At 36.0% G+C, this 24,513-nt stretch overlaps 2 protein-coding genes across 10 annotated transcripts in view; one reads left to right on the top strand and one right to left on the bottom strand.

Moving 5' to 3' along the window:
- The window catches only part of SLC4A10 (solute carrier family 4 member 10), a 150,986-nt gene that overhangs the window by 4,442 nt on the left and 122,031 nt on the right, over nucleotides 1-24,513 (bottom strand). For 6 of the 9 annotated variants that reach the window (XR_003543202.2, XM_027734183.2, XM_027734181.2 and 3 more), the window contains 10 exons: nucleotides 18,831-18,936; nucleotides 15,890-16,051; nucleotides 15,536-15,649; nucleotides 14,890-15,051; nucleotides 11,903-12,154; nucleotides 10,550-10,618; nucleotides 8,288-8,461; nucleotides 7,545-7,667; nucleotides 4,131-4,198; nucleotides 2,349-2,465 (listed from right to left, as the gene is read on the bottom strand). Coding sequence is in view for 7 of the 9 variants with exons in the window: in XM_027734183.2 (XP_027589984.1) it covers nucleotides 2,349-2,465; nucleotides 4,131-4,198; nucleotides 7,545-7,667; nucleotides 8,288-8,461; nucleotides 10,550-10,618; nucleotides 11,903-12,154; nucleotides 14,890-15,051; nucleotides 15,536-15,649; nucleotides 15,890-16,051; nucleotides 18,831-18,936 (1,347 nt within the window). In the remaining 2 variants the exon portion in view is untranslated. Of the gene's footprint in view, nucleotides 1-1,631; nucleotides 1,671-2,341; nucleotides 2,466-4,130; nucleotides 4,199-7,544; nucleotides 7,668-8,287; nucleotides 8,462-10,549; nucleotides 10,619-11,902; nucleotides 12,155-14,889; nucleotides 15,052-15,535; nucleotides 15,650-15,889; nucleotides 16,052-18,830; nucleotides 18,937-24,513 lie in introns of those variants that run through there. The other 3 variants (XM_027734187.2, XM_027734189.2, XR_003543203.2) reach the window with 2 other exon arrangements.
- The window catches only part of DPP4 (dipeptidyl peptidase 4), a 79,880-nt gene that overhangs the window by 47,145 nt on the left and 8,222 nt on the right, over nucleotides 1-24,513 (top strand). The window lies entirely within an intron of this gene.

The raw sequence follows: 24,513 nt of genomic DNA, 5'->3' as shown, positions 1-24,513 counted from the left end.
TTGGCCAAGTCAACTCCGCATTTAATTACTACAAGAACTTCTAGATTTTAAGTATTCCAGAAATCACCCTATGTTGTTAATTGGACTATGCCGTGCATAAAAGGCATTACATGAAATCATAGTACAATATCATAATTTAATTATCCCCATTTAAAAATATTTTGGGATATTAGTATAAGAAAGCAGACCTGATAGCAGGAAAAGGAGTACTAAACACTTCGTCATTGAACTTTGAAAGGCATCAGGAAAATTTTTTTCAAAACATGATTTTTCTCCCCCCTATTGTAAGATACCCTTCACTGAGGGAATTGTGTAATCTAATACTGCTGATCTTGATCGTTTGCAAAAATCATCTTTACAACTGCTACCATTGCAAGCTTTCTTTCTTCTCAGTAATTACCTATAATTTAATTATATATTCATGTAATGATACATACATTATGGTTTATAATGTTTCTGTAGTTCTATTGCTAATATGATTTAAGGTTAAAGTTGTCTATGGTTTTTTCCTTATCAGAAAGCAAGACTTCCAGATTTAAAGTTCTTTGAATCTACTCCTGTGTGCGAATCTGAGACAAGGTAGAGCACATGAAAATGCAGGATTTCAGAAGTTTTTAAGGCTGTTCCTTTACAAGAGCACACTCATACCTAAAATCATAAAAATCTTTTCTCCTGAGTCTTTGATTTCATGAGCAAAGACACAAGAACAAATTGAAAACGAGCTCATTAGAGAATTAGTTTCTATTGTGCTGCAGTGGAAAGGCCATATCATCTCTTACCAGTGTTGTCTGTAGCCACAGTCTATTTGGATGCTCAGAGAGTTTTTGAAAGTTTCAGGTAAAACCAGTACATGTTTACATAATCTATCCTACCATCAAAGAAAGCAATATCCACCAGAAAAATTGCAACTCCTACATACCCAGGGGGTGTGAATGTACCCCATCAGGTTCTTTACTTTCTCCAGGCTATTATAGCCTGGACAGCAGAGGCACTTAAGGTAAGAAAATCCTCCAGTACATCCTTCTTCCATGCACCACACTGATTTCACTGTGACATGTGTAGGGTAGAAGGCAAATCAGAACTATACTGTTATTTTTACTGTCAGTGAAATATCATCAAAATGATCACATTAGTGGGCCATTCCATGGGTTTCTGAAATGAAGCTTCTCTGGTCATCAACTGTTCAGTCTTGTTTATGCTGTTTAGGGAAATAAACAACGCTGAAATGCCATTTTGGGGCGACAAAATTAAAAAATGTGTATCGCTACAAATTTTTTTCTTACTGCATTTTTTCACCATAAAACAATCACTAGCTGTTTCAAACATGGAGCTTCTTTTGAAAAGTACATTTAGAAATGGGCAGAATATAATTTTGTATTTTAAAAAAGATTATCTAGGAATAAATTCAATTTAACATTTAAATACACTACATCTAAAGTTACTATTTTTAATATATATTAAATTTCAAGTTTTAATATTTGGGGCTTTTAATGAAGACATTTTACATTCCCATTTGAAATTTCATTCTGTCTCCCCAAAAACTACACAAAGTCAAGTCATTTGGGTTCCTAGGTGACACCATTCTGAACTGGAAGACACAAAGAAGGAAAAGGTTGGGGACAGGGTCTTACCTTTGGGAAATCAGCTTCTAGAGTGATTAGGAAGGGGAGCTTATGACAGAAGTGTGATACGAAACAATTAAATAGAAAATAGTTAAATTTTAAATTTATGGAGTCAGAGGAAAAACTCTTAAAAATCACACTGTGCTTGAATTTAATATTTTCTCATTCCTGTAGTAACTCTGCAGCAAAGATAAAACACTGTGGCTTCATTTTACATTTGGCTGGACTAAACTTTAAAATTATTTAACTGTTTTGAGTACAAGTGAAGTAGGCAGAAAAATGAAGTGATGCAATCTTAAAATTATTTTCACTCCGAATATTATTAGATTGCATTCAGAGTAATAATGGGTTCTTCATACAGCTATTTCCAGGGTGGTGATGATCACTTCTTTGTCAAGAGGAAAGAACAAAAGCAAGCAGAACAGACACAACAGCTGTTGTGCAATATCCAGGTGGAGGCCGGTGGTTCATTACACAAGCATCAAACATGCTCAACTTCATTTTCCACTGGAGCATAACTAAGTACCATGCAAATATCTGTAATTTATTTTTTTAGTAAATAGGGAATTTGCATTTTGAGCTCAGAATATTATGACTGGACATAAGAAATAAAACTGCAAGATGCCAGAAATCTTTCTAATCCCTAGCAAAATATTCTAATATTGGTTTGACACCAATATATAAAGTATAATGCAAGTATAATATATAAAGTAAAAAAATTAAGACCTTTTAGAAGGAAAGCTTGACTCCTTATCTTTTGCATTCTCTGATGATATCAACAATGTCTTCCACACAGCAGTTTTTGCCATTTCATCAGAAATGTTTATCACAGATGGGTCATCTCTAGACAAGAACAAAAGTAAATACACAATAAAACAATCAGTAATCAGCAATCTTTGCTACTTATTAACTCTATAAAAAGTTCTTGAAAATTGATAGTGATGACAATAATTAAGCGCAATGTAAGTTAAAGAATTTTGTTAAACTTCAAAAGTCCTGAACAATTACTTATATATTTTCTTAGAACATCTCAGCACTTTTTTAGTATTTTTCTCCTCCAATGGCAATTAATCACAGTAACATCAATAAAACATAGTGTCACTCCCAACTAATGGACAAGAGAAAAATGAAGTGTAAATTAAATATTGCCCAAGATCTCACAGCATGCCAGCAGCATAGTTGGACTAAATATGAATCCCGAGAGCTTCTAACAGTTTTCGAAGTACTTATGATCTGAAACTCCACCCACTCTTAAAACAATTTTGAAAGCAATCAAAAGCCCTGATAAAAATAAAATATTTAAGAGATTTAATAAAAATGCCCCAATTAAACTGATCAGTAGCTTTCAGCAGCACTTTCCAGCCATTATGCCCTCTGCTTTACCTGGTCTGCTCCAAGTAAGTATTTATACACTGAAGAATAAAAAATCTTAAATGTGTTAAGTAAGGGTACATTATTCCTGACTTCATGGTTTACATAGAGCGTGACATTCATTAAGCCCTCAGTAAATGTGCTGTCGTGTTTTGGGGAATCATTTTTAACAACCAATGTCTTGATTCTTCTTTTTAGCTATAAGACTGTAAACCTTACAGTACAGAGAGTCAGATATTATCCAGGTAGCTCTACCAATATAAACACACTATAGATCAATATAGATCACACCACAAGATAAATTAAGCTACATACTACTAATATAAATTAGAACAAAAACGTATGGACAGAAGAAGAAAAAAACCAGACCATTAGTAGCATGATGAATCAAAAGGAATAAACTGGGATTTTTCAGACACAAGACACTGATTTACATTAGGAGACATTAGGGTAATTTTGTGTTAAAATATAAAAGAGGAGCCCACTGTGAGACAGTGTTCCTATGAATTCAAAGTTCATTGATGTGTCACCAGATATTTCAAATCTTTATTAATAATTTCTTTCTCAAAAATGTAAATTATATTAATTCCTTATAGGTTGGTCACATGTATTATTACCATCTATAACATAGATTTTCATGCTTTTTAAGCTGAGTAAACTCTGCATTATGTCTTATCTACCCTGGACAGCTCTTATTTCTTCATTATCTTATACAGATAGTGTCTTAATTAGAATGTTTTAAAATGTAATACTGTAAGAACCTAGTTTTTCTGCTGTGTGTTCAAAACCTGTCCTAGCTCCCTGCTAGCACCAGGTTGAACGGTTTGACACACTCTGCATCTTTCTTTTATACTCTGTGTGTCAGAAGCCAAAGTTCACTGTGAACAGCCTGATCCTGCAGTCCTGCCCTATGGAAAATTTCAATTAGTATGTCCTTTTCCTAGGGACTGTGAGATCATGTGGAAAGACTAGAAAAGGGCTGAGTTTGTTAAATGCTGCAGTATATAGTTCAGTTCACCTGTCTGTACCAGACAAACATCCTCCTGACATTGAGTAAGCATTAAGAATAAACATTGTGGCATGTTGATTTTATTTGTTTAATTGCAACTCACCTAAAAGAGGAAAGGTATATTTTACCTGTAATGTCCTTCTAGTGGTAACTGAACAGTCCCTTCCTCTTCCATTGCTAACATACTTTGCTCTTCCTAGAACAAAGGAATTTAGACATGAGACAGGGTATGATGTTGTAAAAAGTGAAATTTATGTACTTTAATCCTCTTTCCGTTTTCTTTAATATTAAGTATTTATTCGAAATTCTTAAAGTAAGGTACTTTCCAACTCTTTTAATTTAAATATTTGACATTTTAAATTTTCTATTTTAAAAGATGCATCTTCATATTATTTTATAATGCCAAATAGAGCACTCTTTTGTAACAATAAAGAAAGAGGAAAAATAGTAACACTGAGTGAGCAATTGTATGGTGAATTTTAAATAATGAATTTTAAATTAATAACAAGATATATATGTTGATGTTTACATGCAAAAATTAGGGAAGTTGATTTAAGTTTGAACACACAGTTTTAATATTGATAAAGTTTTATTTCAGTGAAAGGTAGTGAAACAAGATACCCAAAATTAGTTTGCACTTGAAGAGAACAAGGAGATATATCTACCAAAATTCTTTTTTTTTTTTAATAATTACAAATTTGGAAAATCTGCCTTAGCAGGATGGAAGAACAAAAGAACACCCCTCAAGCACCATGTCCTGCCTGCATAAACAAAGAAAAACAAGTTTCTGTCCTTCAGATATCAACTCAAGGCTCCACAGCTAGGAGGTTAACATGCCTTTGCACGACTGTAACCATCAAATCCTGCTCTAAATTGTTACGGTGTGTGTGTATGAGTGCAACAGACACCCAGAGACCTCCACAGCTTTCTTCCTTTTGTTAGATGGCTTTGTAACAGTTTTTGCTCGTGCCTGTCTGAAAGCATGACTTGATTCTCCCAAAAAGAGAGCTTACCATTTTCTGGCAGGTCACCAAACCCCCCCACACTGATTGCTGGTATTAGCTGGAAGAGCCAGTACAATTTTCAAAACCAGTAGAATTTCAGTCCTCTCTACTCAAACATTTCTTTCTTCTGTGCTTCACTATTACAACTATTATAAAAGTCACAATATTTTTTTTCTCCAAATGGGACAAGTTCTTTGTTCATTCTTATCTCAGAAAGACTTAACTGGTTAACATTAAAGTGGCTTCCAGAGGAGGTCTGTGAGGAGAAGGCATGTATCATATCCACTGTAAATGTGCAAAGCCCTGGAAAAACATGGCCTAAAAATATAAAAACAACTTAAGTGATGAAATCAGGATCCAATCAAGTAAGTTTCAGATCCTGTCAACTATACTTCTGAATATTCTTGTGGGTAGAATACTTCTATTTTTAAAAGCTGTGTGATAGCAACTCTCCAATTAATTCCTTAGGCTACATGTCAGAAGTTTTTTATTACTAGTTAATTTTGTCATTTCCAGGCTTCACAGCTTCAGAAGTTTTTGACAGTTGAACAGTTTTAATAATAGCTCCAAATATTTAGAAATGCCAAAATATGTAAAAATAACCTCTCAAAATAGACAGTGAATGAAATAAAGTAACACCAGTAGATTTTCCCAGTTTTGTTTTCTGATACCATGCAATCAAGCCTGGGAAAGAAAGTGACATATAACCAAAACATAAGGATAACACGGAATTCTTTACAATAATCAGACCCACATGAAAAGAGCTACCTTGGTTACTTCTACTTCTACTATGAATTGCGATGACAACAGATACTGTGATGAAACAACTCTCTTCGTCTGCTTTGATTCAAGGGAGAAAACAATGACTCATATTTTAATTTCATCCTGGTAGTTTTAAAGGCACATACTAAATAGTAAATAATCATCATGATGTTTTCCACCTCGGTAAAATCTTTTCCCCAAAACATACTCCATGACAGTATGTTGAATGTGTCAAGGAAATCAAAGTCATAGTTCTCCAGGTTACAGATGAGGCAGTGAGTTGTCAAATGTCACAGAAGAATCCTAAAGGCAGAGAAATCTAGTTTTCATAGTAACACGTTCAAATTATTAGCCCATGTCCTGTTTCTTCAAATAGACCTACTAATGGGAATCCTTAACACACACATTTCACTGGCCTCAACATCTCAGGGCATTCCTAAGAATAAATTCCTGATTTATCCATTCACATTGTCTAATCTTTGCAGTAGCCTTGTACCACCAAAATTTATTCCTCAAGGGTCCTGGGCTTTTGCAGAGGCTTTCAGAGCATCTTAGAGGTCATATGCACATCTTTCCCCAAAGCCTAGAAATGACCACTGACTGCCAAGACTACAAGGCATTACCTGCATATTCACCTCCCAGTGCTGCCACAGCCTCACACTATGCTGCTATTCAAAAGTGCTGATGCAGGACACATGAATCCCATTTAAAATAACTTGGCACCAATATATTCTACATATTGCTCCTGCAGTTAAGTGTTTCACCATTGAGACTTGTCCCTCACTTATTTTGGCCCAGTACTGAGGTTTCCTAGCAGTTGACACTAATCAGGTGGCTGATACCAGGGGGAGGGACAGAGGCCTTTGTCCTCTGTCCCTCACACATAAAGTTACTTTATACCTCTACAGTTTTATATGATATTCAAACAAACAAGTAATGAAGCAGCAGCTAGATAAAAATGCTGTAAAATAGATGCAAAATTGTTTAGAAAGCTACAATCAGAAAGATTAGTGTTTCACTGTCAAAATACAGGAACATTTTGAGTGGAAATATGTAAGAGTCTGTCCTGTATCAAGTAAGAAATTATAAAAGCATGTTCTTTGAAAGAAGATGAGGAATCCAGATCTGAAACAGCCAACTGAGTGGTAATGCCAAAGGCTGTAAGTCAGTCTGAGGATTTGGTTAAGAGGGTTAGCAGTGTCACTGACCTTCTCATTACACAGTAAAAGTAAATTGTTTCTGCAGCAGCAGAAGGATAACACGGGCCTCGAGTGTAACTGGGATACTGCACAGCGTTATGACATTGCTGAGAAAAAAAGGGCACAAGGTGATGCTGTGTGACCTGTGTATGGCTCAGAGGCAGCTGGGACATGCCACACCCCTTAAATTCTGCAGTTGTCTCTTCAGCATCTCTAGTGAGAACAAGACTAGTCCCAGTGCAGCATCAAAGTGCCCCAGGCATCTGAGGGCTTTCCTACAGACATAGGTTCATCTCTGCACATCATCTGAGTGGGTCTCGGAAGCAACCCCAGGAGCACTGTGGATAATACGTTATATGACAGTATGGCAGCTTAAGAATCTACATCCCAAACGAAGCTTATCAGATTTGTAACCTTAAAAGCACTTATGCAAAATAAGAAAATATTATACTTAAGACACTGTTAACAAGTCTGCCTGTTGCATGGAATGTGCCGTACTTACAGAACTTTCTATAAATATCTGAAGGAGAAATTTATAAAATGCTACACACCAAAAAAACTTGAAACTGTGACCCACCTCTTTCTCCGCATCTTCCAGTTTCTTTTTCTTGCTCTCAGGCATCAAATCATCTAACCAACTGAGCTCCCGCTTGGTAAAAAAGAAATCCATGAGTTTTCGGACAAATACCAAAGCTAGGACCTGCAAAGATATCAATTCAAAGAATTAGGAAATTAAGCAAGTAAAACAGACAAATACACTTGTAGAGGAATACTTTCAAAAGTGCCCAGTTTGCAGCTCCAGTTTTATCCTTTAATTTGAATAAGCCAACAGCCGGTATTCCTTTGTTCAAATGAAATATGGCTCAAAGCATTTAACAATCATTGAGGTCAGTAGATATCTTCTATTTTCTATTAGTGAAATAATTAGAAATCACTTAAGCAGTAGAACACTTATTTCTAGCAAGACACAGAACTGTAAAGCCCCTCAATGAAAAGTGCAATCAACAGTCTTCCTTAATGAGTGAATGTTCTTTCTGTAACAGGATTGAGTACTATCCTTAAATAAAATATATAAAATAAATTTTAATACTTTTCTTTAAGAGAAGAATTTTCCCTAAGAGAATATATAGTTGGGCTATCCACACAGATTCAAAACAGAGGTTGCATGTCAAATTTTTCCTTACTTAATAAATTATGAATTGTCCTTGAACATTGAATCAAAGCAATATTGTAATTATCTGCCCGCAATTAATTTTTTTCTTCAATAATAATTATTCACAAGTGAAAAGGGATTTTTAGAGGAAATAAAAAATTTCATACCATCATAGGAAAGACAATGGCAGCTCTTGAAACCTTTATAATCCAGAGAAGCACAAGACAACTCAGCTGAATTATAGTGAAGAGATGGACCTTTCTAAGAGGAACGTGCCTCAGATAAATGAAATCTGGCTGATGTTTTGCAGGCATCCAGAATAACTTTATTCTGTCAAAAAGCTGAAAGAGAAAATTTTAAAAGTATGGATCAAAATGAGCTGTAGTATCATCTATGTTGGCATTCACACACTGCCTAAGAGATGCTGAATATCCAAAGAATCTTGCTTGTGATTCTAAAGGCAAAACTACAGAAGTTCGGGAGCACAAAAGAGACTCTCAGTTACAATCATGAGCCATTAATCTATACTAGTCCAACAGTGGCAAAGGAATCTTCTCTCTCACTGAGCCACCACAGTAAGAATGAGAAGCATATTATTTAATTACTTGGTTAGTCAAACTGAATGGAAGCTGGCGGGATCTCTGGATCCTGTTGGGCATATGCACTATCACACTACCTTTCTAATACATTCTACATTTTTGTTTCTCAACAACCGAGCTCTGCGTCCTTTAGCACCTAAAAAGCTGACCACAAAGGGATCTCTTCAGTCTTTTATTTCCTGTGAAGGAACGACCTTTTTTTCTTTTACTTCACCAGACACTTTTGATTTTTTTCTTTTCCATGTTCTACTTTATTCACAAAACCAGAAACAGAAAAGAAAAAAAAAGAATGCCAGAAAGCTGACTGCTGTGCTGTTAGGAATGTAAGAGGTTCCTATTTTTCAGACCTATTTAGCTCCATACTGACCCAAGACTTTTGTGTCAGCTGCCAAGGCACAGTGATGATGGTGATACACCATTGCTCCCCGCATGAATGAGCCATGCAATATTCACACAGCCTTCAGGAGTGTCAAGTTTCAGAAATTTTTACTGAGCATGTGCGAACTGCATTTTTTTTTAAGGTTTATAATTTGGCCAGATTTGAGCAGATTTCTTTTTCACAGAAACAGCAAAAAGCACATCCTCTCACAAAAGCCGTCTTATCAAATCTCAATTCCTTGTCCCAGCTTGGGGAGGGAGAAAGAGAGGAGGATGCTATCACTTTTCCAAGTAAAGACAGCCAGATTTTAGTATGCTTTAAAAGCACTCCTCAGTAGTGTACTTTCTCATACCCCTGTTCTGAGAAACAGCTAACCATAATAAATTGAAATTATTTAAACTGCAGTAAAAGCCAAACTACACTTCTGAGAATATCAACTCAAATGAGAAGAGCTAGGCAAAGATATAAAAGAAGAGTCTCTGAATAGAGACCACCAGTCAAAAAAAGAAGTGTTCCCAGCTTTGCCTATAAATATAGAGGTAAAAATAAAAGCTACACGCTTTTAACCTGCAACTGAAAATTTAAATATAATGAAAGAAACAACCTGAAATTTCCTTTGCTTTTTGAATTTCACAACCTTTTGCATAGCATAACTTGTGTTTTCACCATGTAATTGTTCTTTCTCAATTGTCTTGGAAGGTGTATCGATGCCTCAACTTTCAGTAACAAACAAAGGCACACTTGAAAATGTGTTTGTGTCAGGTGGGCTGAAGGATTTGACAATGTGCCATTTAATGCTGCAGTCAGACAGGAGAAATGGTACACAGGATCTCACTCCCAGCCCCAACCTGAATGCTGGAATGGCTGGCTTCTGCCACGTAGTCCTACTTAAGGCACCACAGGAATGCTGCCCTTCCACTAGACTTGCCCTTCATCCCTGAAGAACTGTGGCTTGCAACAGTTCCCCTTCCCTGCCTGAGGCATTTATTTGCATAGGAAAGGTCTTCAAAATTTCACTTATGTTAGTTTTAGGGCAAGTTAGCCAAAAGTCTCATAAAGGCAAAGTTCAAGATCACGTGTAGCCCTGCAAAGGCCCTAACTTGGAAGCTAAAAAGGCAGCAGGCAAGCAGGTGAATCGGGAGGTAGGAGAGAGGGAAGAGCTCCTGATAGTTATTACTCGGTTTTTAGGACCAGACAAAATTTCCTTGGTAAAAAGAGAGAACAGAAAAATCAGCACCTAAAAAATAAAATTAAAAAAAAAATGGAGTACATTACCTAAAGAGAATACTCTATTTAGAGAGAATCCATTTTCAAGTCAGTCACTTTCAAAAATTTAAGGTTGGCAGTACTCTTAAGATTATACACAAAAGATAACACAATAATGTAGAAGAACAGCTATATTTTTTATAGAAAGCATCATCAATAACACGCTCATCATAAATCCATTTTACCTGAATTCCCTTTAGAGATGAAGCACCCATGTAAAGAAATACTCCATAAAGTACTGGCATAGGAATAAACTGCACAAACAAGCAGAGAAAGGGAAGAGCATATTAAATACTACTTAACAATTTTAAATGCTTCATGAAAGACATCTGAAACAGTTGAAATACAAAGAGCCATATGCCTGCATTAATCAGACAAGTTGTAAATTCAGAGTCACTCAATTACAAATTAATAATGTTTCTCAGAGTATAAAGCATAAGAAGAATCTGGCTCCATAGCTTTATTTTCCTCTCATGGCTAGTCATTACAATATACTTTATTCACTATTAATAAAATTAACAGATCTACACAAAAACATGAAAGTGTTAGATATATACTTAAATTCTTTACTTAAAAGACTGCTCAGGAGACGATCTGAAGACTAAAGCTATAAACCTCTGAAAAATATTCAAGAGACACTAAATACTTCTTACTGCTAAAATAAATATTTTGTGCTGTAAGCATTTAAAATGGGTGAATAACTTTTATGGAATGATTTTGTAAGAGACTATTTTAAATGTTCAGGTTCTCAGCATATAGTGTTTAGGTAAAGGAGTATTTCCATAGATAAATATTTGTTTTACATACTAAATACACAAAATGCATGTTCTGTGTGTTTTCAAAGTGAGAATTTTATGATATACTTAATAAAATACTACTGGGAAGTACAAGTTCTAAGGGCTTACTGCCTTCACTGTGACAATATGCAAGTCTAAATTCTGGTTTTACTGAATCCAGTGGCAAAACTCTTACTGATTACACAGAGGCCAGATAATTCTTTAAACAGTATGAAGTGTATACATGGTATTATATATGCATATAACCAGACACCCATTTGAGTGAGTTCTGTTGAGTACACAGGAAGTATGAGATAATCTCCATGTTCATTTCCAAGAAACAAACCACAGAACTTCTCTTCCAACTGTGAAAACATTTTTAAATTACCCAGAAATCACAAAATATTTTTAAATTTTCTAAATAAATTTAGAATTGGTATAACAAGACTGTTTCATGATAATTTGCCATGGGCCCAAAATATAGACTAAGTGTGAATCTTCATCTACTACAGGTCAGTGGCAGAATTCCCTTGGACTTCAGTCAGGTCAGATTTTCATTGCAAGGTTTTTGTTTAAAAAATGCTAGAAGTCCCTAGGTACGTTATTATGCTAAATTAGAATTCCACTTTAGACTACCATTGTGTAACAAACATTATGCTAGTTAGTAATGTGCCTGAAAAGAGCAGTCATTAAATAGTACAGTGACAACAATGAAATGTTCAGTGCAGTATTCTTTAACTATTCCTTACTTCCCCAAATTACCTTCAGGATACTTGTCAAAAAGACAGATGAGCCCATAAGGACAAAAATCATGAGCCCTGTGACTCTTTGCTCCCGGATTCCAAGAAATTTCGGCTGCTCCCCTGGAGCGGAGCACTCTGATTCCAGTTTTAAGCTATTCACATGGGAAATAGAGAGGACAGTGGCTGCAACAAACCATGGCAATCCCATAATAGAGCACACGCCAAGCATGACTGCCACCATGAGTAGGTCAAGATGGTATCCACATCCTTTCTGTAAAAAAAAAAAAATGACAGCAAGAAGACATAAAATGACATCTGAATTAAGGAGAACACTCCTGGCAGGCATTCCTAATGAACAGCTAGAGACAAATAAAAAATTTGTGACTTGTAGAAAAAAAATTGGTTTCTTCTCTGCGTTATCCAGGTTGGGTCAGTAGTGATGGTAAACTGGTTATCCAAGGAGAATTCACACTAGTTCACAAGAAGTGCTTGATATTATTAGATTCTTTCCAGTTAAGCATACATATCATAAATCCACTTTACAGTGGGCACCAAATAGCTCTTCTCCTGCTTATAAAATAGATACTAGCAAAACACTGGAAAATGCATAAATTTTCTGTCTTAACTAAATCTCTTTTGTGGATAACAGTAAGCAGAACATCCAGATGCACTGCACATTTTCCACTGCACTAACCTTAATAGACCCTCAATCCATTCTTATACAGGAGGCAGGAAAGTATGTATTTTATTGCTACCTACACAAAAATTCTTAAGTTAACATTTGCAAAATCATTTTATGCTATAAAGGGCCATGATACCACAGTCATCCTTTTAAAGTTTTTAAAGATGGTAAGCACATGATAGTAATACATTTTCACTAATGTACTTCCATTGTATCTAAGAGCAGATAGCGAGAAATTAAGAGAAATAAAACTATACATTAAATTAAAATATAAAATCAGGTACTGTTTTACTGATTTCCTTACTCGAAAGTAATATCATGAACATCCATATGGAAAGTAAGTACAAAACCTTTTGGTTTGGATCAGCTCTGTAGTAGTCGAATACTACATGAATTTACCAACAGGTGGATAGTGTTTTGCTTTTATAGTAGAGCATAAAATTCTTTGGTCAAGTCTTCAATACATTTAAAAACCTGCAATTACAACTTGCATTTGAAAAGGAGAAATAATGAATGCACCAAGCTTGGTTCTATAGATAACTGTTACCACAACTGAGCAGGATATTTCATTTAAATTTTAGTAAGTATCCAGGACCACCTCACAGATGCAAGCAGGAGCTCAAGCTATTTTCCTTTAAAAAATCAGGGAATTAGCTATCTCCACAAAATTTTGCAATATGGCAACAAATCCAGTGTCACAGTCTGATGAAACAGTGATGTTCATGCAAACAATGTGAATATGTTGAACCATAATCTTGCCTGTAAACCCATGCAAATGCCTTTTGACATAAAAAAAGTAACTAAACTAAACTTGGAAAGGTTTGCTACAGAGACTGCCAAAAGCTGAAATGTACACTATCCAGAATTTGCTATGGGAAGTATAAAAAAAGAGGGGAAAATGAGTTGGAAGCAAACAAATCATTTCTTTCTGAAGGCAACTTTTACTTCTAAAATGGGAAGCGTCTGGGTTTATGAAAATGTAAGCCATATATCGAAATGAAAATGCCATCTTATTTGCTTACATTATTTAAAAAGGGGGAAAAGTAAAGAAAATTAAGAGAACCAACTCCAGCAACCTTCCCTCACTCCCCAAAAGCGCTTATGAGTCTTAACTCCAAGACACATCTTGATAAACTCAGAGATGTGTCAAACACAGATATTAGTTACATGCACAATGCACTCAAAGAAAGAGTTTAATTCTAAATCCTAACAGAGACACCTTTTTTTACCTTCTGACACATTTATGAGGAATGTATCTGCTAATGCATACAGAATCCGAGAGCATTTCCTCACATTCATACATGATCTGAGGAACCTGACATATGGGAAGAAAAGGAAGCATAGCAACAGGTGATGCTACACCAGACCCCAGCAAAACTAAAACGCAGCAAGACAAGGGGGCAGCCAGGAGGACCATCTGACTCCCAGATGCCAGTGCTGAAAAAACACATTCCAAAGCTTGGCAGCAAATTCCTGCATCTGTCAAGTTAACCACATGCAATGCTATGGATTGACATGAAGAGCCAGGCTGACAAAGAGGGCAAAAAAAGAACATATCAAATGTCACAATCATCCAAGAAGAGGCAATGCAAAGTGAAGGTTGCAAATGCATTTGCTAAAGCAACTTGGGATTGGATTGCTGCTTATTAAAAGTATGTCAAAAAAAAGCCTAAGCTTTCTGCATATACATGTACAGAAACCTGCTGCTAGATTTTGCCCAACAGTTTTTCAGAGGGGTGATGTCCCTTTTTCTCTCTCCATCTGTAGGCAACTAAAGTGTTAGAGAACAGAGCAGGAAGTTGTCCTATGTTGTTTTAAGAACCCATTGTGCTTCTAAGGCTCAGTTTTATTCTTCTCCCTTCTTTAAGATACAAAAAGCATTAAAAAAAAAAAAAATGAGCAGAATCACAGAGAAAGATGAAGAGATGAAAAAAGTCTTGTATTACAAAATAAGCTCTGAGTAGTTTTTCAAAATCCAGTCCAGTAGAACAACACTGTCGATACCTGAAAAGACAATCAAGATGGTACTTAAGGAAATCATTAACGTGAAGATATTTTTCCTTAAGTGAATGGGTAAAAATAAAGCACGGATGATAGCACTTTCTTAATTGAGAATCCGTATTGAGATTACATTCATAAAGACTTCTGTAAGGCAATAAATCACTGACACAGGACACAGGTACTACAGAGACCAAAAAAGAAAAAGCATAACAATTTAAAGGGGCGCTGTATAACATTTAACAAACTAGCATTCTCAAGTAGATGATCTCAGGTTACATAATCTGAAGAAAACAACAGTGAAAACATAAATTTTGACTGAATACCTTTAGTTTGTGTTCTTTTCTATTGATAATGACAGCTGTGATCTGCTGGTCCATAAAGATAAGGATAGTACAAAGCAGGGCTGGAATTACAGCAGCTATCACTGTCCACCAAGGATTAGGCCCCAAAGGAGTAATAAACCAGCCACGATCATCTCTGGTGGGCTATAAAAACAGTCATGCATGACCAGTCAGAACTTTAAGGATTATTTACATTTCAGCTTCACAAGACTACATACAAAACATTACTACCTATATAAGAGCCCTACAAAATGCTAAACTTCCTATGATACCCAACAAGAAATTACACATAATGAAACCATCTGGAATGTTACAGGCTTGGTTGCATTTGATACAGTGAACCCGGAATTTGGAAGGAGCCCCAGAACGTTACAGCAGTCTAGGATTTGGGTGATTTGAGCCTTATTAATCTTTGCAGAGATTACATCAGAAAGCATGAAGGGGCCTGAAAAAAACATGAAGAGGTTCACTTAAATGATTCGTACATCTAAGAGGTTGCATAATACTTTGAGAACACAAAAATTTTAGAATAGTATCACTACTCCCTGAGGATAATAAAAAACTAATAAACCCACTATAGAGATTATTTTGTAAAATACTAAGGCAGTGCAATGTATCAACAACTTACCTTAAAAGCATTTGGAACCTGAAGTTTTGGCGATGGAATCCCAATGGCATAGTCAATTAAAACCATAGACAGAATAGTGAGAAAGACAGCAAAATCGCTGACAACAGATCGTACCTACAATTATTAAGAGAAATTACTGATTTAACTAAAACATTCATGTATTATTTAAGATTTTTCTTCACTGTTTTAAGACATTTTGTGCTTACAGCTAAAACAATGTTTATTCTGATGCAAGCTTCTAATAGAGAAAAGATGCAGTGTCCACTTCAGCAGTTTACTGAATTTGCAATGCAGATGGAATTCATACTTACACATAACTAATGACAACCTTTGAATTAAAATAATGGCACACACCTTTGTTGGGAAGTATCGGCTAGTTTTGAACTGCTTCAGTGTGGATGACAGCGTTACTGTGGAAAAGAATAGGATGACAGACCAGAAGAGGACATCTGGAACATAAGGGCCATGATGACCACAGGCTCGTCCAACAAACTCCCCATGAAATTTTTTACATTCCTATTAGGGAGAGAAAAATAGTATTGCTCTAAGAAGTATCTGTGCTTACACTAATATTTTCTGTCCAATTTCTTTCCTAAATTGCAAGCAGACTGTATTACTAGAAATAGTACAAGAATTCTTATATTTTTTTTTTTTAAACTTAAAACTCACTATGTTTGCATTTAGTCTGCACAGAAAACTCTCAAATTCTCAAAAATAATCTCTCTTTTAATCAGTATTAAATGATGAAGTCACTAAGACATACCATAAATAAAGAGATTAATATAAAACCAGATTTATTTCAAACTAAGTTCACTTATTTATTTTCTGTTTACAAATACGGATTTACACTTACTAATTCTTTTCAAGAGTGGAAAGCAAAGTTCAAAAGCCACCAAGAGAAAGGCTTCTCCTGGTGCATTGTCAAGAACTGCTTTTTTTTTTTTTAACTTCACAGGCCAAGCAATTGAAGAAAAAGCTATTTAGAATGTGCAGTATCAGACTAAATGTTGCCTAAAAGGGACCAAGACATTTACTACCACATGGGGGCAGCACATTCCACAAATTGTCTTTCTCTTGAAGAAAAAATCAATCTGATAAAATACCAGAAAACCCCAAATCTGTAACATTAATTCTATTCAATATAATTTATGATCAATTATGGAGATACAGTAGAAAACATATCCAGCAATTCTCCATTACCATGCTTAGTTGTCTAAAATCATAGAAAGTAGCTCTAAAAAAGGAGCTACCAGCTCTGGACTCACAATTCTTTCCCTCTCCTTCCCAGTGCCTCCACACTTATTAAGAAAAATGAAATGCAGCACCCAGAATCAGAGATTCCTGGCAGCAATATCTTGCCAGATCAGGATCCTTTAGTGTTAGATTAAGTGGGTCATTGGCTCATCAGACTGGCATCACAATACTGTGGGCTTGACACGTTATGAGAAACTTTGGCTTTGAACAAAGATTGGCTTAGAAAAAAACACAGTTGCTATTTGATGACTGTGAGACAAAGGAGTGGAAAACCTTTTATATTGGTATAGGAGTAAACTAGGGATAAATATGATGCACTTCCAACTGATGAAATAAAGGTTTCAGGTGGGGAAAAAATAATCAGGAAATCCGGAAGAAATTCTCAAGATTCTGGGACATCAAGTAGAAAACTTGTCCTGGCCTGAGCTAGACCTTGATTATCTACTGAAAATTATTTTGTCACCATCAGAACAAGCATTTTGCTCATACTTGTTTTGTCTTGATAGCAAAAGAATTGTTAGTCCTACTGTTGTTTTTTAGAGAGAATGAAAATCCACATCTTCAGAAACTTGGAACATTTCAACCAGACACAAGAAACTACATGAAGATATGAGACGTAAAACAGACAGTGGGGTGAGTCTGACCAAATATTTACAGGCAGCAAGGTCTAATCTCTTACTGCAGTACTCTTGAACAGAAGTTTCTTGATGATTCTTGCAGGAAATAAAGACATAAAAGTATGAAAAAAATGCAGTTATTTCTTTGGCAACTATAGGAACTAATGAGAAAAGTTGGTCAGATATACTGCTACCTAGGTAAACTCAAATTTTGGTAATAAACTTTCACAGAAGTTTTAAAGGGTTTTATATAATGCAGCCAGCCTTTTACATTTATAGTTAAAACAAAATCTGTTATTTTAAATCTCCTCAGCTGCAAATGTACTCTGAAAAACACTGTCAGAGATCTGAGAAAGTGAGAGGAGGAGTCTGCCCCTGCACAGATGCTCTTAGAGTGTGCTGCAATTTTGAGAATATTCATTCTGGACTGCTGGAATCCCTTAGGCCAGCAGTTCTCAACTTTCTCTCTGCTGTGTCCACGCCAACAGAGTTAAGGAGCAGTTCTTGCTCAGAGCAAGCCATGGAAGAAAGCTCTTGATTAATTCACAACAGGAGAACAGGAGCTCTTCTGCATTCCCATCTTTGAAAGAAAAAACAGTATCTGCTGGAGACAGTCCACTAGGTTGGCTTTTAAGTGTTCAATTTGATTATGCCTGTTGATTGGTTAATTCAGTTTTATTTTTTGAGAGAGCTGTTTAGTTTGGTGTCTTCTGGACGCAATTCCCTTTGATTGTGTAATGAAACAACCCATTTTTGAGAAAAAGTGATGGCCCAATCTCAAAATGACACTTATCAAGTTGTAAATGTTACTTTGAAGAAGGCAAACTTGAAGTAATAAACCCTTTAAACTAAGAAAAGTGTACCACTTAGAAGCTAGTTACGCATCCACACAAGCCCCACAAACTGTAGCTTCTTCCCCTACCTCCCTGGACAAAACAAATATTACAGGCATATGTAAGAAAAAATTGGTCAGCAAACGTTACAAAATTTCTCCCCTTCCTCTCTTTTATAGCCTGAACAGTTGCAAGAATGTTTTAGAATGTTTTAGGGGAAATAAATGCTTCTGAGTCTTTCTACACAAGGGAACTTTGCGTTTGCCATCTGGCAGAATTTAGGACAAATCCATTGTCATGTTTAGACTTAATCTCAGCCAAGCTCTTGTGCTATTGTGTCAAGAAGGCTCCAAAGCAGAGCACAAAATGCACACACTTGCTTTAACGTGTACTATCAAAGGTCCAAAATGCTTACAAAAGGAGATAACACTATAAAGTCCATGTAAATTTTTATTAAGTATATTTTATGCTTTATTTGAACAAATATGATCACAAAAACATGGTATTTTTTTCAATATATTTGCTGCAGTAGGAGAGACAAAATTATTTATACCTATGCCTTTATTTATTAAGTTCCAGTATTTCACTTACTGACACAGTTAGGTTCCCCCATGGCACATTGGATGCAGATATATTGTAGTCCTGCCAGTATTGTAAGGTTTTATTGCTAGGATGTTCTGGCTCCACACAGTTGCATCTGAAAAGACAAAATATTTTTTCCTTAATAATAAAATATATATCAGACATTAATCTAAATTATCAATTTTATGACATATTGAAATTATGCTGTACTTTGACAGAAAATTTTAGTTTAAATGAATTCTGTAAATGCATGCTTTGAAGCAGTTTGTAGTTCAGTAGCTAGTGTATTACTAGAGTATAATTTGCCGTGAGGTGCATATGCATATATAGTACGTAAAGTGACATATTTAAACCACTGTTCACATTAAGTTTTACCGCCCATTTTCCTCCTGTTCTATTGATACTTCTGAGTGCAGTTTGTAATACTGAGTATGTGCCAGTTCTGTTCCACCCTCTTATACCTAAGATTTCCCTACATAGCCATTACATGCTATGTACAGTTCCAGGCTTATACATTTCCCAAATAACAAACTGTCTGTACCCTCTTTCTTTCTCTTTACCAGAGAAATGCTTTTGCATACAGAACTGTCAAACTATTCAGTCATTTGCCAGGGCTCTAAGAGTGTTGGCATTATCACCACCAAAAACTCTGTGAACTCTATGTCCATTGATTTTCCTTTCCCCACAGCTGCTGTAGAAGCACGCTCTTCATTTTAAATTGTGTATTTTAACATACAAAAGGTGACAAGGCAATGTGGGAGGACAATACTGCAAATAGGTAATTTAAAATCAAACTTAAGCCTTTAAAGCCTCTGAAGCAACTGTGGGAGACATTTTCTTTGACAAAGCCTTCAAAATACACAGGATACTTCGTAGGTTCCAAGATGACAAGTGTGCTTTTCAGTTCTCCTTAAATTAATCCTACTTTAATAATCTATAGTACCATCCAGCCTGCTAGTATTTTAATGTGCTTATGATGGCTTTAAATAGATTATGTACTCTCTGATAAAGTTTTCAGGAGTAGCTGGGGACAAGATAACATCTAACTATAGAGTACAGAGTCACTGAGCATGCATTTGCACTAGCTGTAGCAGAATATCAGTTTATTCACTTACATATACCATCTATTTTCCTGCGGCTGTTTAACTTTCCACAAAATTACAATACTCATCCAGATTTGTACAATTTTCTATATAAGAAATTCTACCATCTACATCGTGAGTACACAACACTGCCATTCTATTTCAATTACAATACTATACATGTGACAACAGCCGCATTTAATATATAGACAGGTACAGATGCAGGTTGTCTTTGAGCAATTCCTCGCTTTTATTTTAAATGCAGCTATTTATCAAAGAAAGAGAAAACCCTTACAGCCCATGAACAAAAAGCAAAATAAAAAAGCAACTGCATTCAGAGAAATAGAGGGCCTGAGCCAAAAGTCCTTGATTGGATCTTTCAAATATATTTAATAGGCTTTGGATCAGGCCCTAAGTGCAAAATGAATGCGTGTTCAATGCGTAGTTCAAATATTACAAAATGGGTTAAATGAAGCAGGTCACTACTAGTGAGCTACAGTAGCATTATAAAGCCAACAAACGGGACAGCTACATTATCGCAAGGGAGTATTGGATGTTCATGCAACGATACAGAGGTGGCTATGTCGGGTTACTGCTGTTCTCTGTGAGCACAGGAGCTTCTTGGCCCCTGATGTCCATCGCCGATCGCAGACTGGGCAGACGCTGGGCCATGGCCCATTAGGGTTTGATTACAGTAGGCCAAGGTGACATGGGCTGCTCAATCAGTCACTTCCTCACTAGAAGGGAAGACTGTGCCTGTCGCCAGCACTACATGGTACAGCTACACTTGCTGCAAACTGCAAAATTACATTTAAAAGTTAGAGGAGCCAAAATTTCTATTTCCTTAGAAACATGACAAATGAAGCTATAGTTTAACACAGCTCAAGTAATTCATCTTCAGATGAAATCATCTGTTTATTTCTATAGTAGTATCACTTTCCTTTTTCTCAGCATTCCAGTTTGGTCTTTACAAACTTTCACAGGCAGTGATGTGATGGCAGTGATGGCAGACTGATCACCAGCAACTAAGTGACTTCTGCAAACTCCACCCACACAGACCAAAATGACCCTGCACACTGCTTTTGTCACTGAACAAGTGCAGAACTGGGCCTTAACTGTAGAGATCAGATCCTGCTTTCTACTGAGAAGACCATTCAAACAATGATTTCAGTCTTTTGAAATATATATACAACATTATATTGCTTTCAGTATTGTGTTTTGGCAACACTGACATTTTGGTGTGAGATTGTACCACAGTATGACTGTCTTCCAGCATCACACTAATTGCTTAACATTAGAGAACTGTGAGATAGTAAGACACTCCCTGTCCAATCCAGAAAACACAAGTGCAGGTACCACTCAGTGTCACAACATGAAAACATTATCTACTGTGTCATTTCATAACACATGTAATTGCTTCAATAATAACTATTTCCCAACACAACTAACCTGCAAGGAGAAACTCACACTAGTGAAATGAGGCTTTCTAGTCTAATCATTTGAATATTTTAGTCTCTTTCATTGCCATTTTTCACTTGAGAGCTGTTGGAAGAAAAAGTAAAATACACTGAATTGTTAATACTAATACATCCTTCTATTTTCCTGATAAAAAATTTATTTCTTCTTGGATGTTCAAAATGCTCCTAAGTTCTTGTAAAGTTGTTTAAAGTGCTGAGCACTTGTGTACTATGTGGAGTTTATGCTATTACCAAATGAGTAAGAGACTACACATACACCTATATTTTCTAAGCAACATATTCAGCTCTAAATACGGTACCATTCAGCAATGTACTCTCACACCTTGTAAGACAGCAACCATCTTTCTTAGGCTAAAAGATACAGAAGGATTCATTTGATTCTCTTTCATCATGGCTAAGAAGAAACTGTTTTCTTTCATGGCTAGAATACAGGCAGGGAAGAATCTGACATTGGCTATAGCAGCAAAAGCATAGTTATCGCTGTAGAGGGGAAAAAAAGTCTTTGCTGCTAATCTCAACACATCCATTTCATCACACTGATGACAGAACAATTCTTTTTGCATCTTTACACTTTTGGCTACTGCAAGACGTTCTGATCTCCTGGTAGCAATTTAGACATTTAAACATGGGTGCCTGTAGACTTCATGGTATCTGTGACATCCATGATGAGTTGGCACATACAAGAGGGTCTGTGGCGACTCGTGCCTTTGTTTTCAAGGCAGCTGGAGGCTGAGAGATCTAAAATGGTACTAGGTACCCAGTCACAGGTCACTCACTATCTTCTGTATTTAAAATGTCCATAATTTGCAAGTAGGTAGAAATCAGCAGAGCTTGCTTTCTTCTAGGGTATTTAAAAATCTAATACACCCTATTATAAAGTGGCTTATAAGTCTGAGGTATATTAATAAACAATTTCAGACAAGACAGTCTTCAGAAAATTGCAGAGCTGTTGTAAGATTAGAACTGACAAAAGGAGAAAGTAACAAAGAGTAACAGCCTGAACACGCTAACTGGAAAAATAACCAGAGCAAGGAATCTTTATTGTCTTTACGCCTTCCGAAGTGCTCAAAAAATCTCTTGCAAATCTCTGACAAATCAGGATAGCTGTCAAACTGGTATCCTCTGGAGCCTTCTCCTCTCTCCCTTTTGCAGGTGGATCAAAATTTCAGCTAAATCTTCAGCACCAATCTAACTGTAACAGTATAGGCACTTGTTTCTTAAGTCTCAATTTCATTAATTTCATTGCCTTGAGGCAGCCATCATAATTTCACTGCATGCAACATCTCCTACAACTTGTACTGTTTTCAGAGAATAGAGATAGGATCTGACAACAGCAACTTCAGGACATCTCAAACAACTAGCAGTCTTCTTTGTTCCACAAAGGGAATAGTTACTACTATACTTAATAGCACCAAAAAGACTGTAGGACTGCTCTTTCTTTGGACAATGGGAAAGGGAATATCGGTTAGTAAATTAGAAACCTGTTATTTTATACATAAAGTTGGGTAATACTTCTCCCCTCCTTTGTAGATCAGTAATAAAAGATAAATATCATGGCTACTCAACAACTAGTCAGCTGAAAGGTTCTGTACTAAATCCACTTTCATCCTGACTGTAACTTTCTGTTTAATGCAAAACAAGAAATGCATTACTGCCTGCCTCTATTTGTTCCATTGAAATTAACATCAGTCTGGTCCTTCCAATCCTTCCAAAATCCACCTTTAACCCCTGATTCTTCAGGTTGCTTCTTCATCATTTTCTTCTCTCTACCTGGTCACGCACACTCTGCTCCCCACACAGATTTTAAATATGCAGCATGGTGCCAGTCCAGCTTTGAACAAGAGCTTCAGACAGTGTTTTTGTGAGTACATAAAACACACTTAAATGGTGCAGCTCCTTTTTAAGCCCCATGGCCATTCATCCCTAAGGAGTTGCCATTTTTCAGTATGTTGTTTTCAAGACTAGGAGGCACTTACTATTGATGGTTTTATCCAACTCACAAGGCACTGGTTTGGATGTCCTATTTTTCCAGCATTTACATATTGCAAGCTATACCTATTTATACTTACTAAGGATCTGATCTATAAAAGATGCAACTGCAGCTTCTTCATGATTAGTCAATATACCATTTCCCCTTCCTAGAAGGGCAAAATGTCTTTCTCGCTCACTTAAGATATCTTGAGAATGAGATTTTCTCAATATGAATATTTATAATATTTTAAAAACTACAGGGAAGTATGACAAATAAGTTGCAAAATGTGCTTGTTTAAACAATATGTCTCACTGAATATCAGAGCACATATTTGGTAATGTGAGTAGGAAGTTTTTCCCCTAACACAGAGGATGCTCTACGAGTATGCTGTGCACAAACCAGAGAAAGAATAAGATGACAGTATGAAATGGAATATAACTAAATTTGTTTTAAAGTAAGGTATATTAGAATATATGTGTAAGTATTCTTTACGTTGCATTTACAAGGTTGAAGGAAATATCTCAATAGCAGAATGCTATGCATGTTTAGGTTGTGTCCAAATACACCATTTTCAAGTGTATTATGGGCATTCACAGAGTCCTGTTTGTCTAACAATTGCTATGGGAAGGGGACAACAACATCATAAATGATGTCTTCTCTGCTATCTTGTACCTACAACACCTGTATATCCCTGGCATTATATTTACCATATTCCTTCTCATGCCAACATTCATAACTAAATCAAAGTCTCAGTGCAGAAGAGACTGGAAACAAAATAATTAATAGTGATGGAAAATGAAATTGTCAGTTAAGTTCTATTCTCAGTATCACGAAATCCTTTCACAGCACAGCTGTCATGGCAAGACAAGATTTTTTCTTCATTTATTCATGAGATCTGCCATCCTGAATTACGACCATGAAGTTAAGTAGCCTATCTCTGACAGTCACGAACATCAGTAGGCATCCACATATATTCTCTAAGGTTGGAAGTCTATATAGTTTAGTTGGTGAAGCTGAAGATGAAAATAGAAAAGCCTATAAAAAGTACCAAAACAATGCCTTCAGCAGCACAATAATTTCACAGAGAGAGAGGGAGAGAGAGAGAGAGAAATCTGAGGCAGGGAACTGATGCTAGAGTGAAGAAATCTCAAAGAATCAGT

The sequence above is a fragment of the Pipra filicauda genome, unplaced genomic scaffold, assembly GCF_003945595.2.
Source record: "Pipra filicauda isolate LSUMZ 115617 unplaced genomic scaffold, ASM394559v2 scaffold253_size2546935_pilon, whole genome shotgun sequence".
NCBI classification, from domain to species: Eukaryota; Metazoa; Chordata; class Aves; order Passeriformes; family Pipridae; genus Pipra; species Pipra filicauda.
The sequence above is the reverse complement of the archived record's forward strand: the minus strand, read 5'-3'. Positions and strand labels throughout refer to the sequence as shown.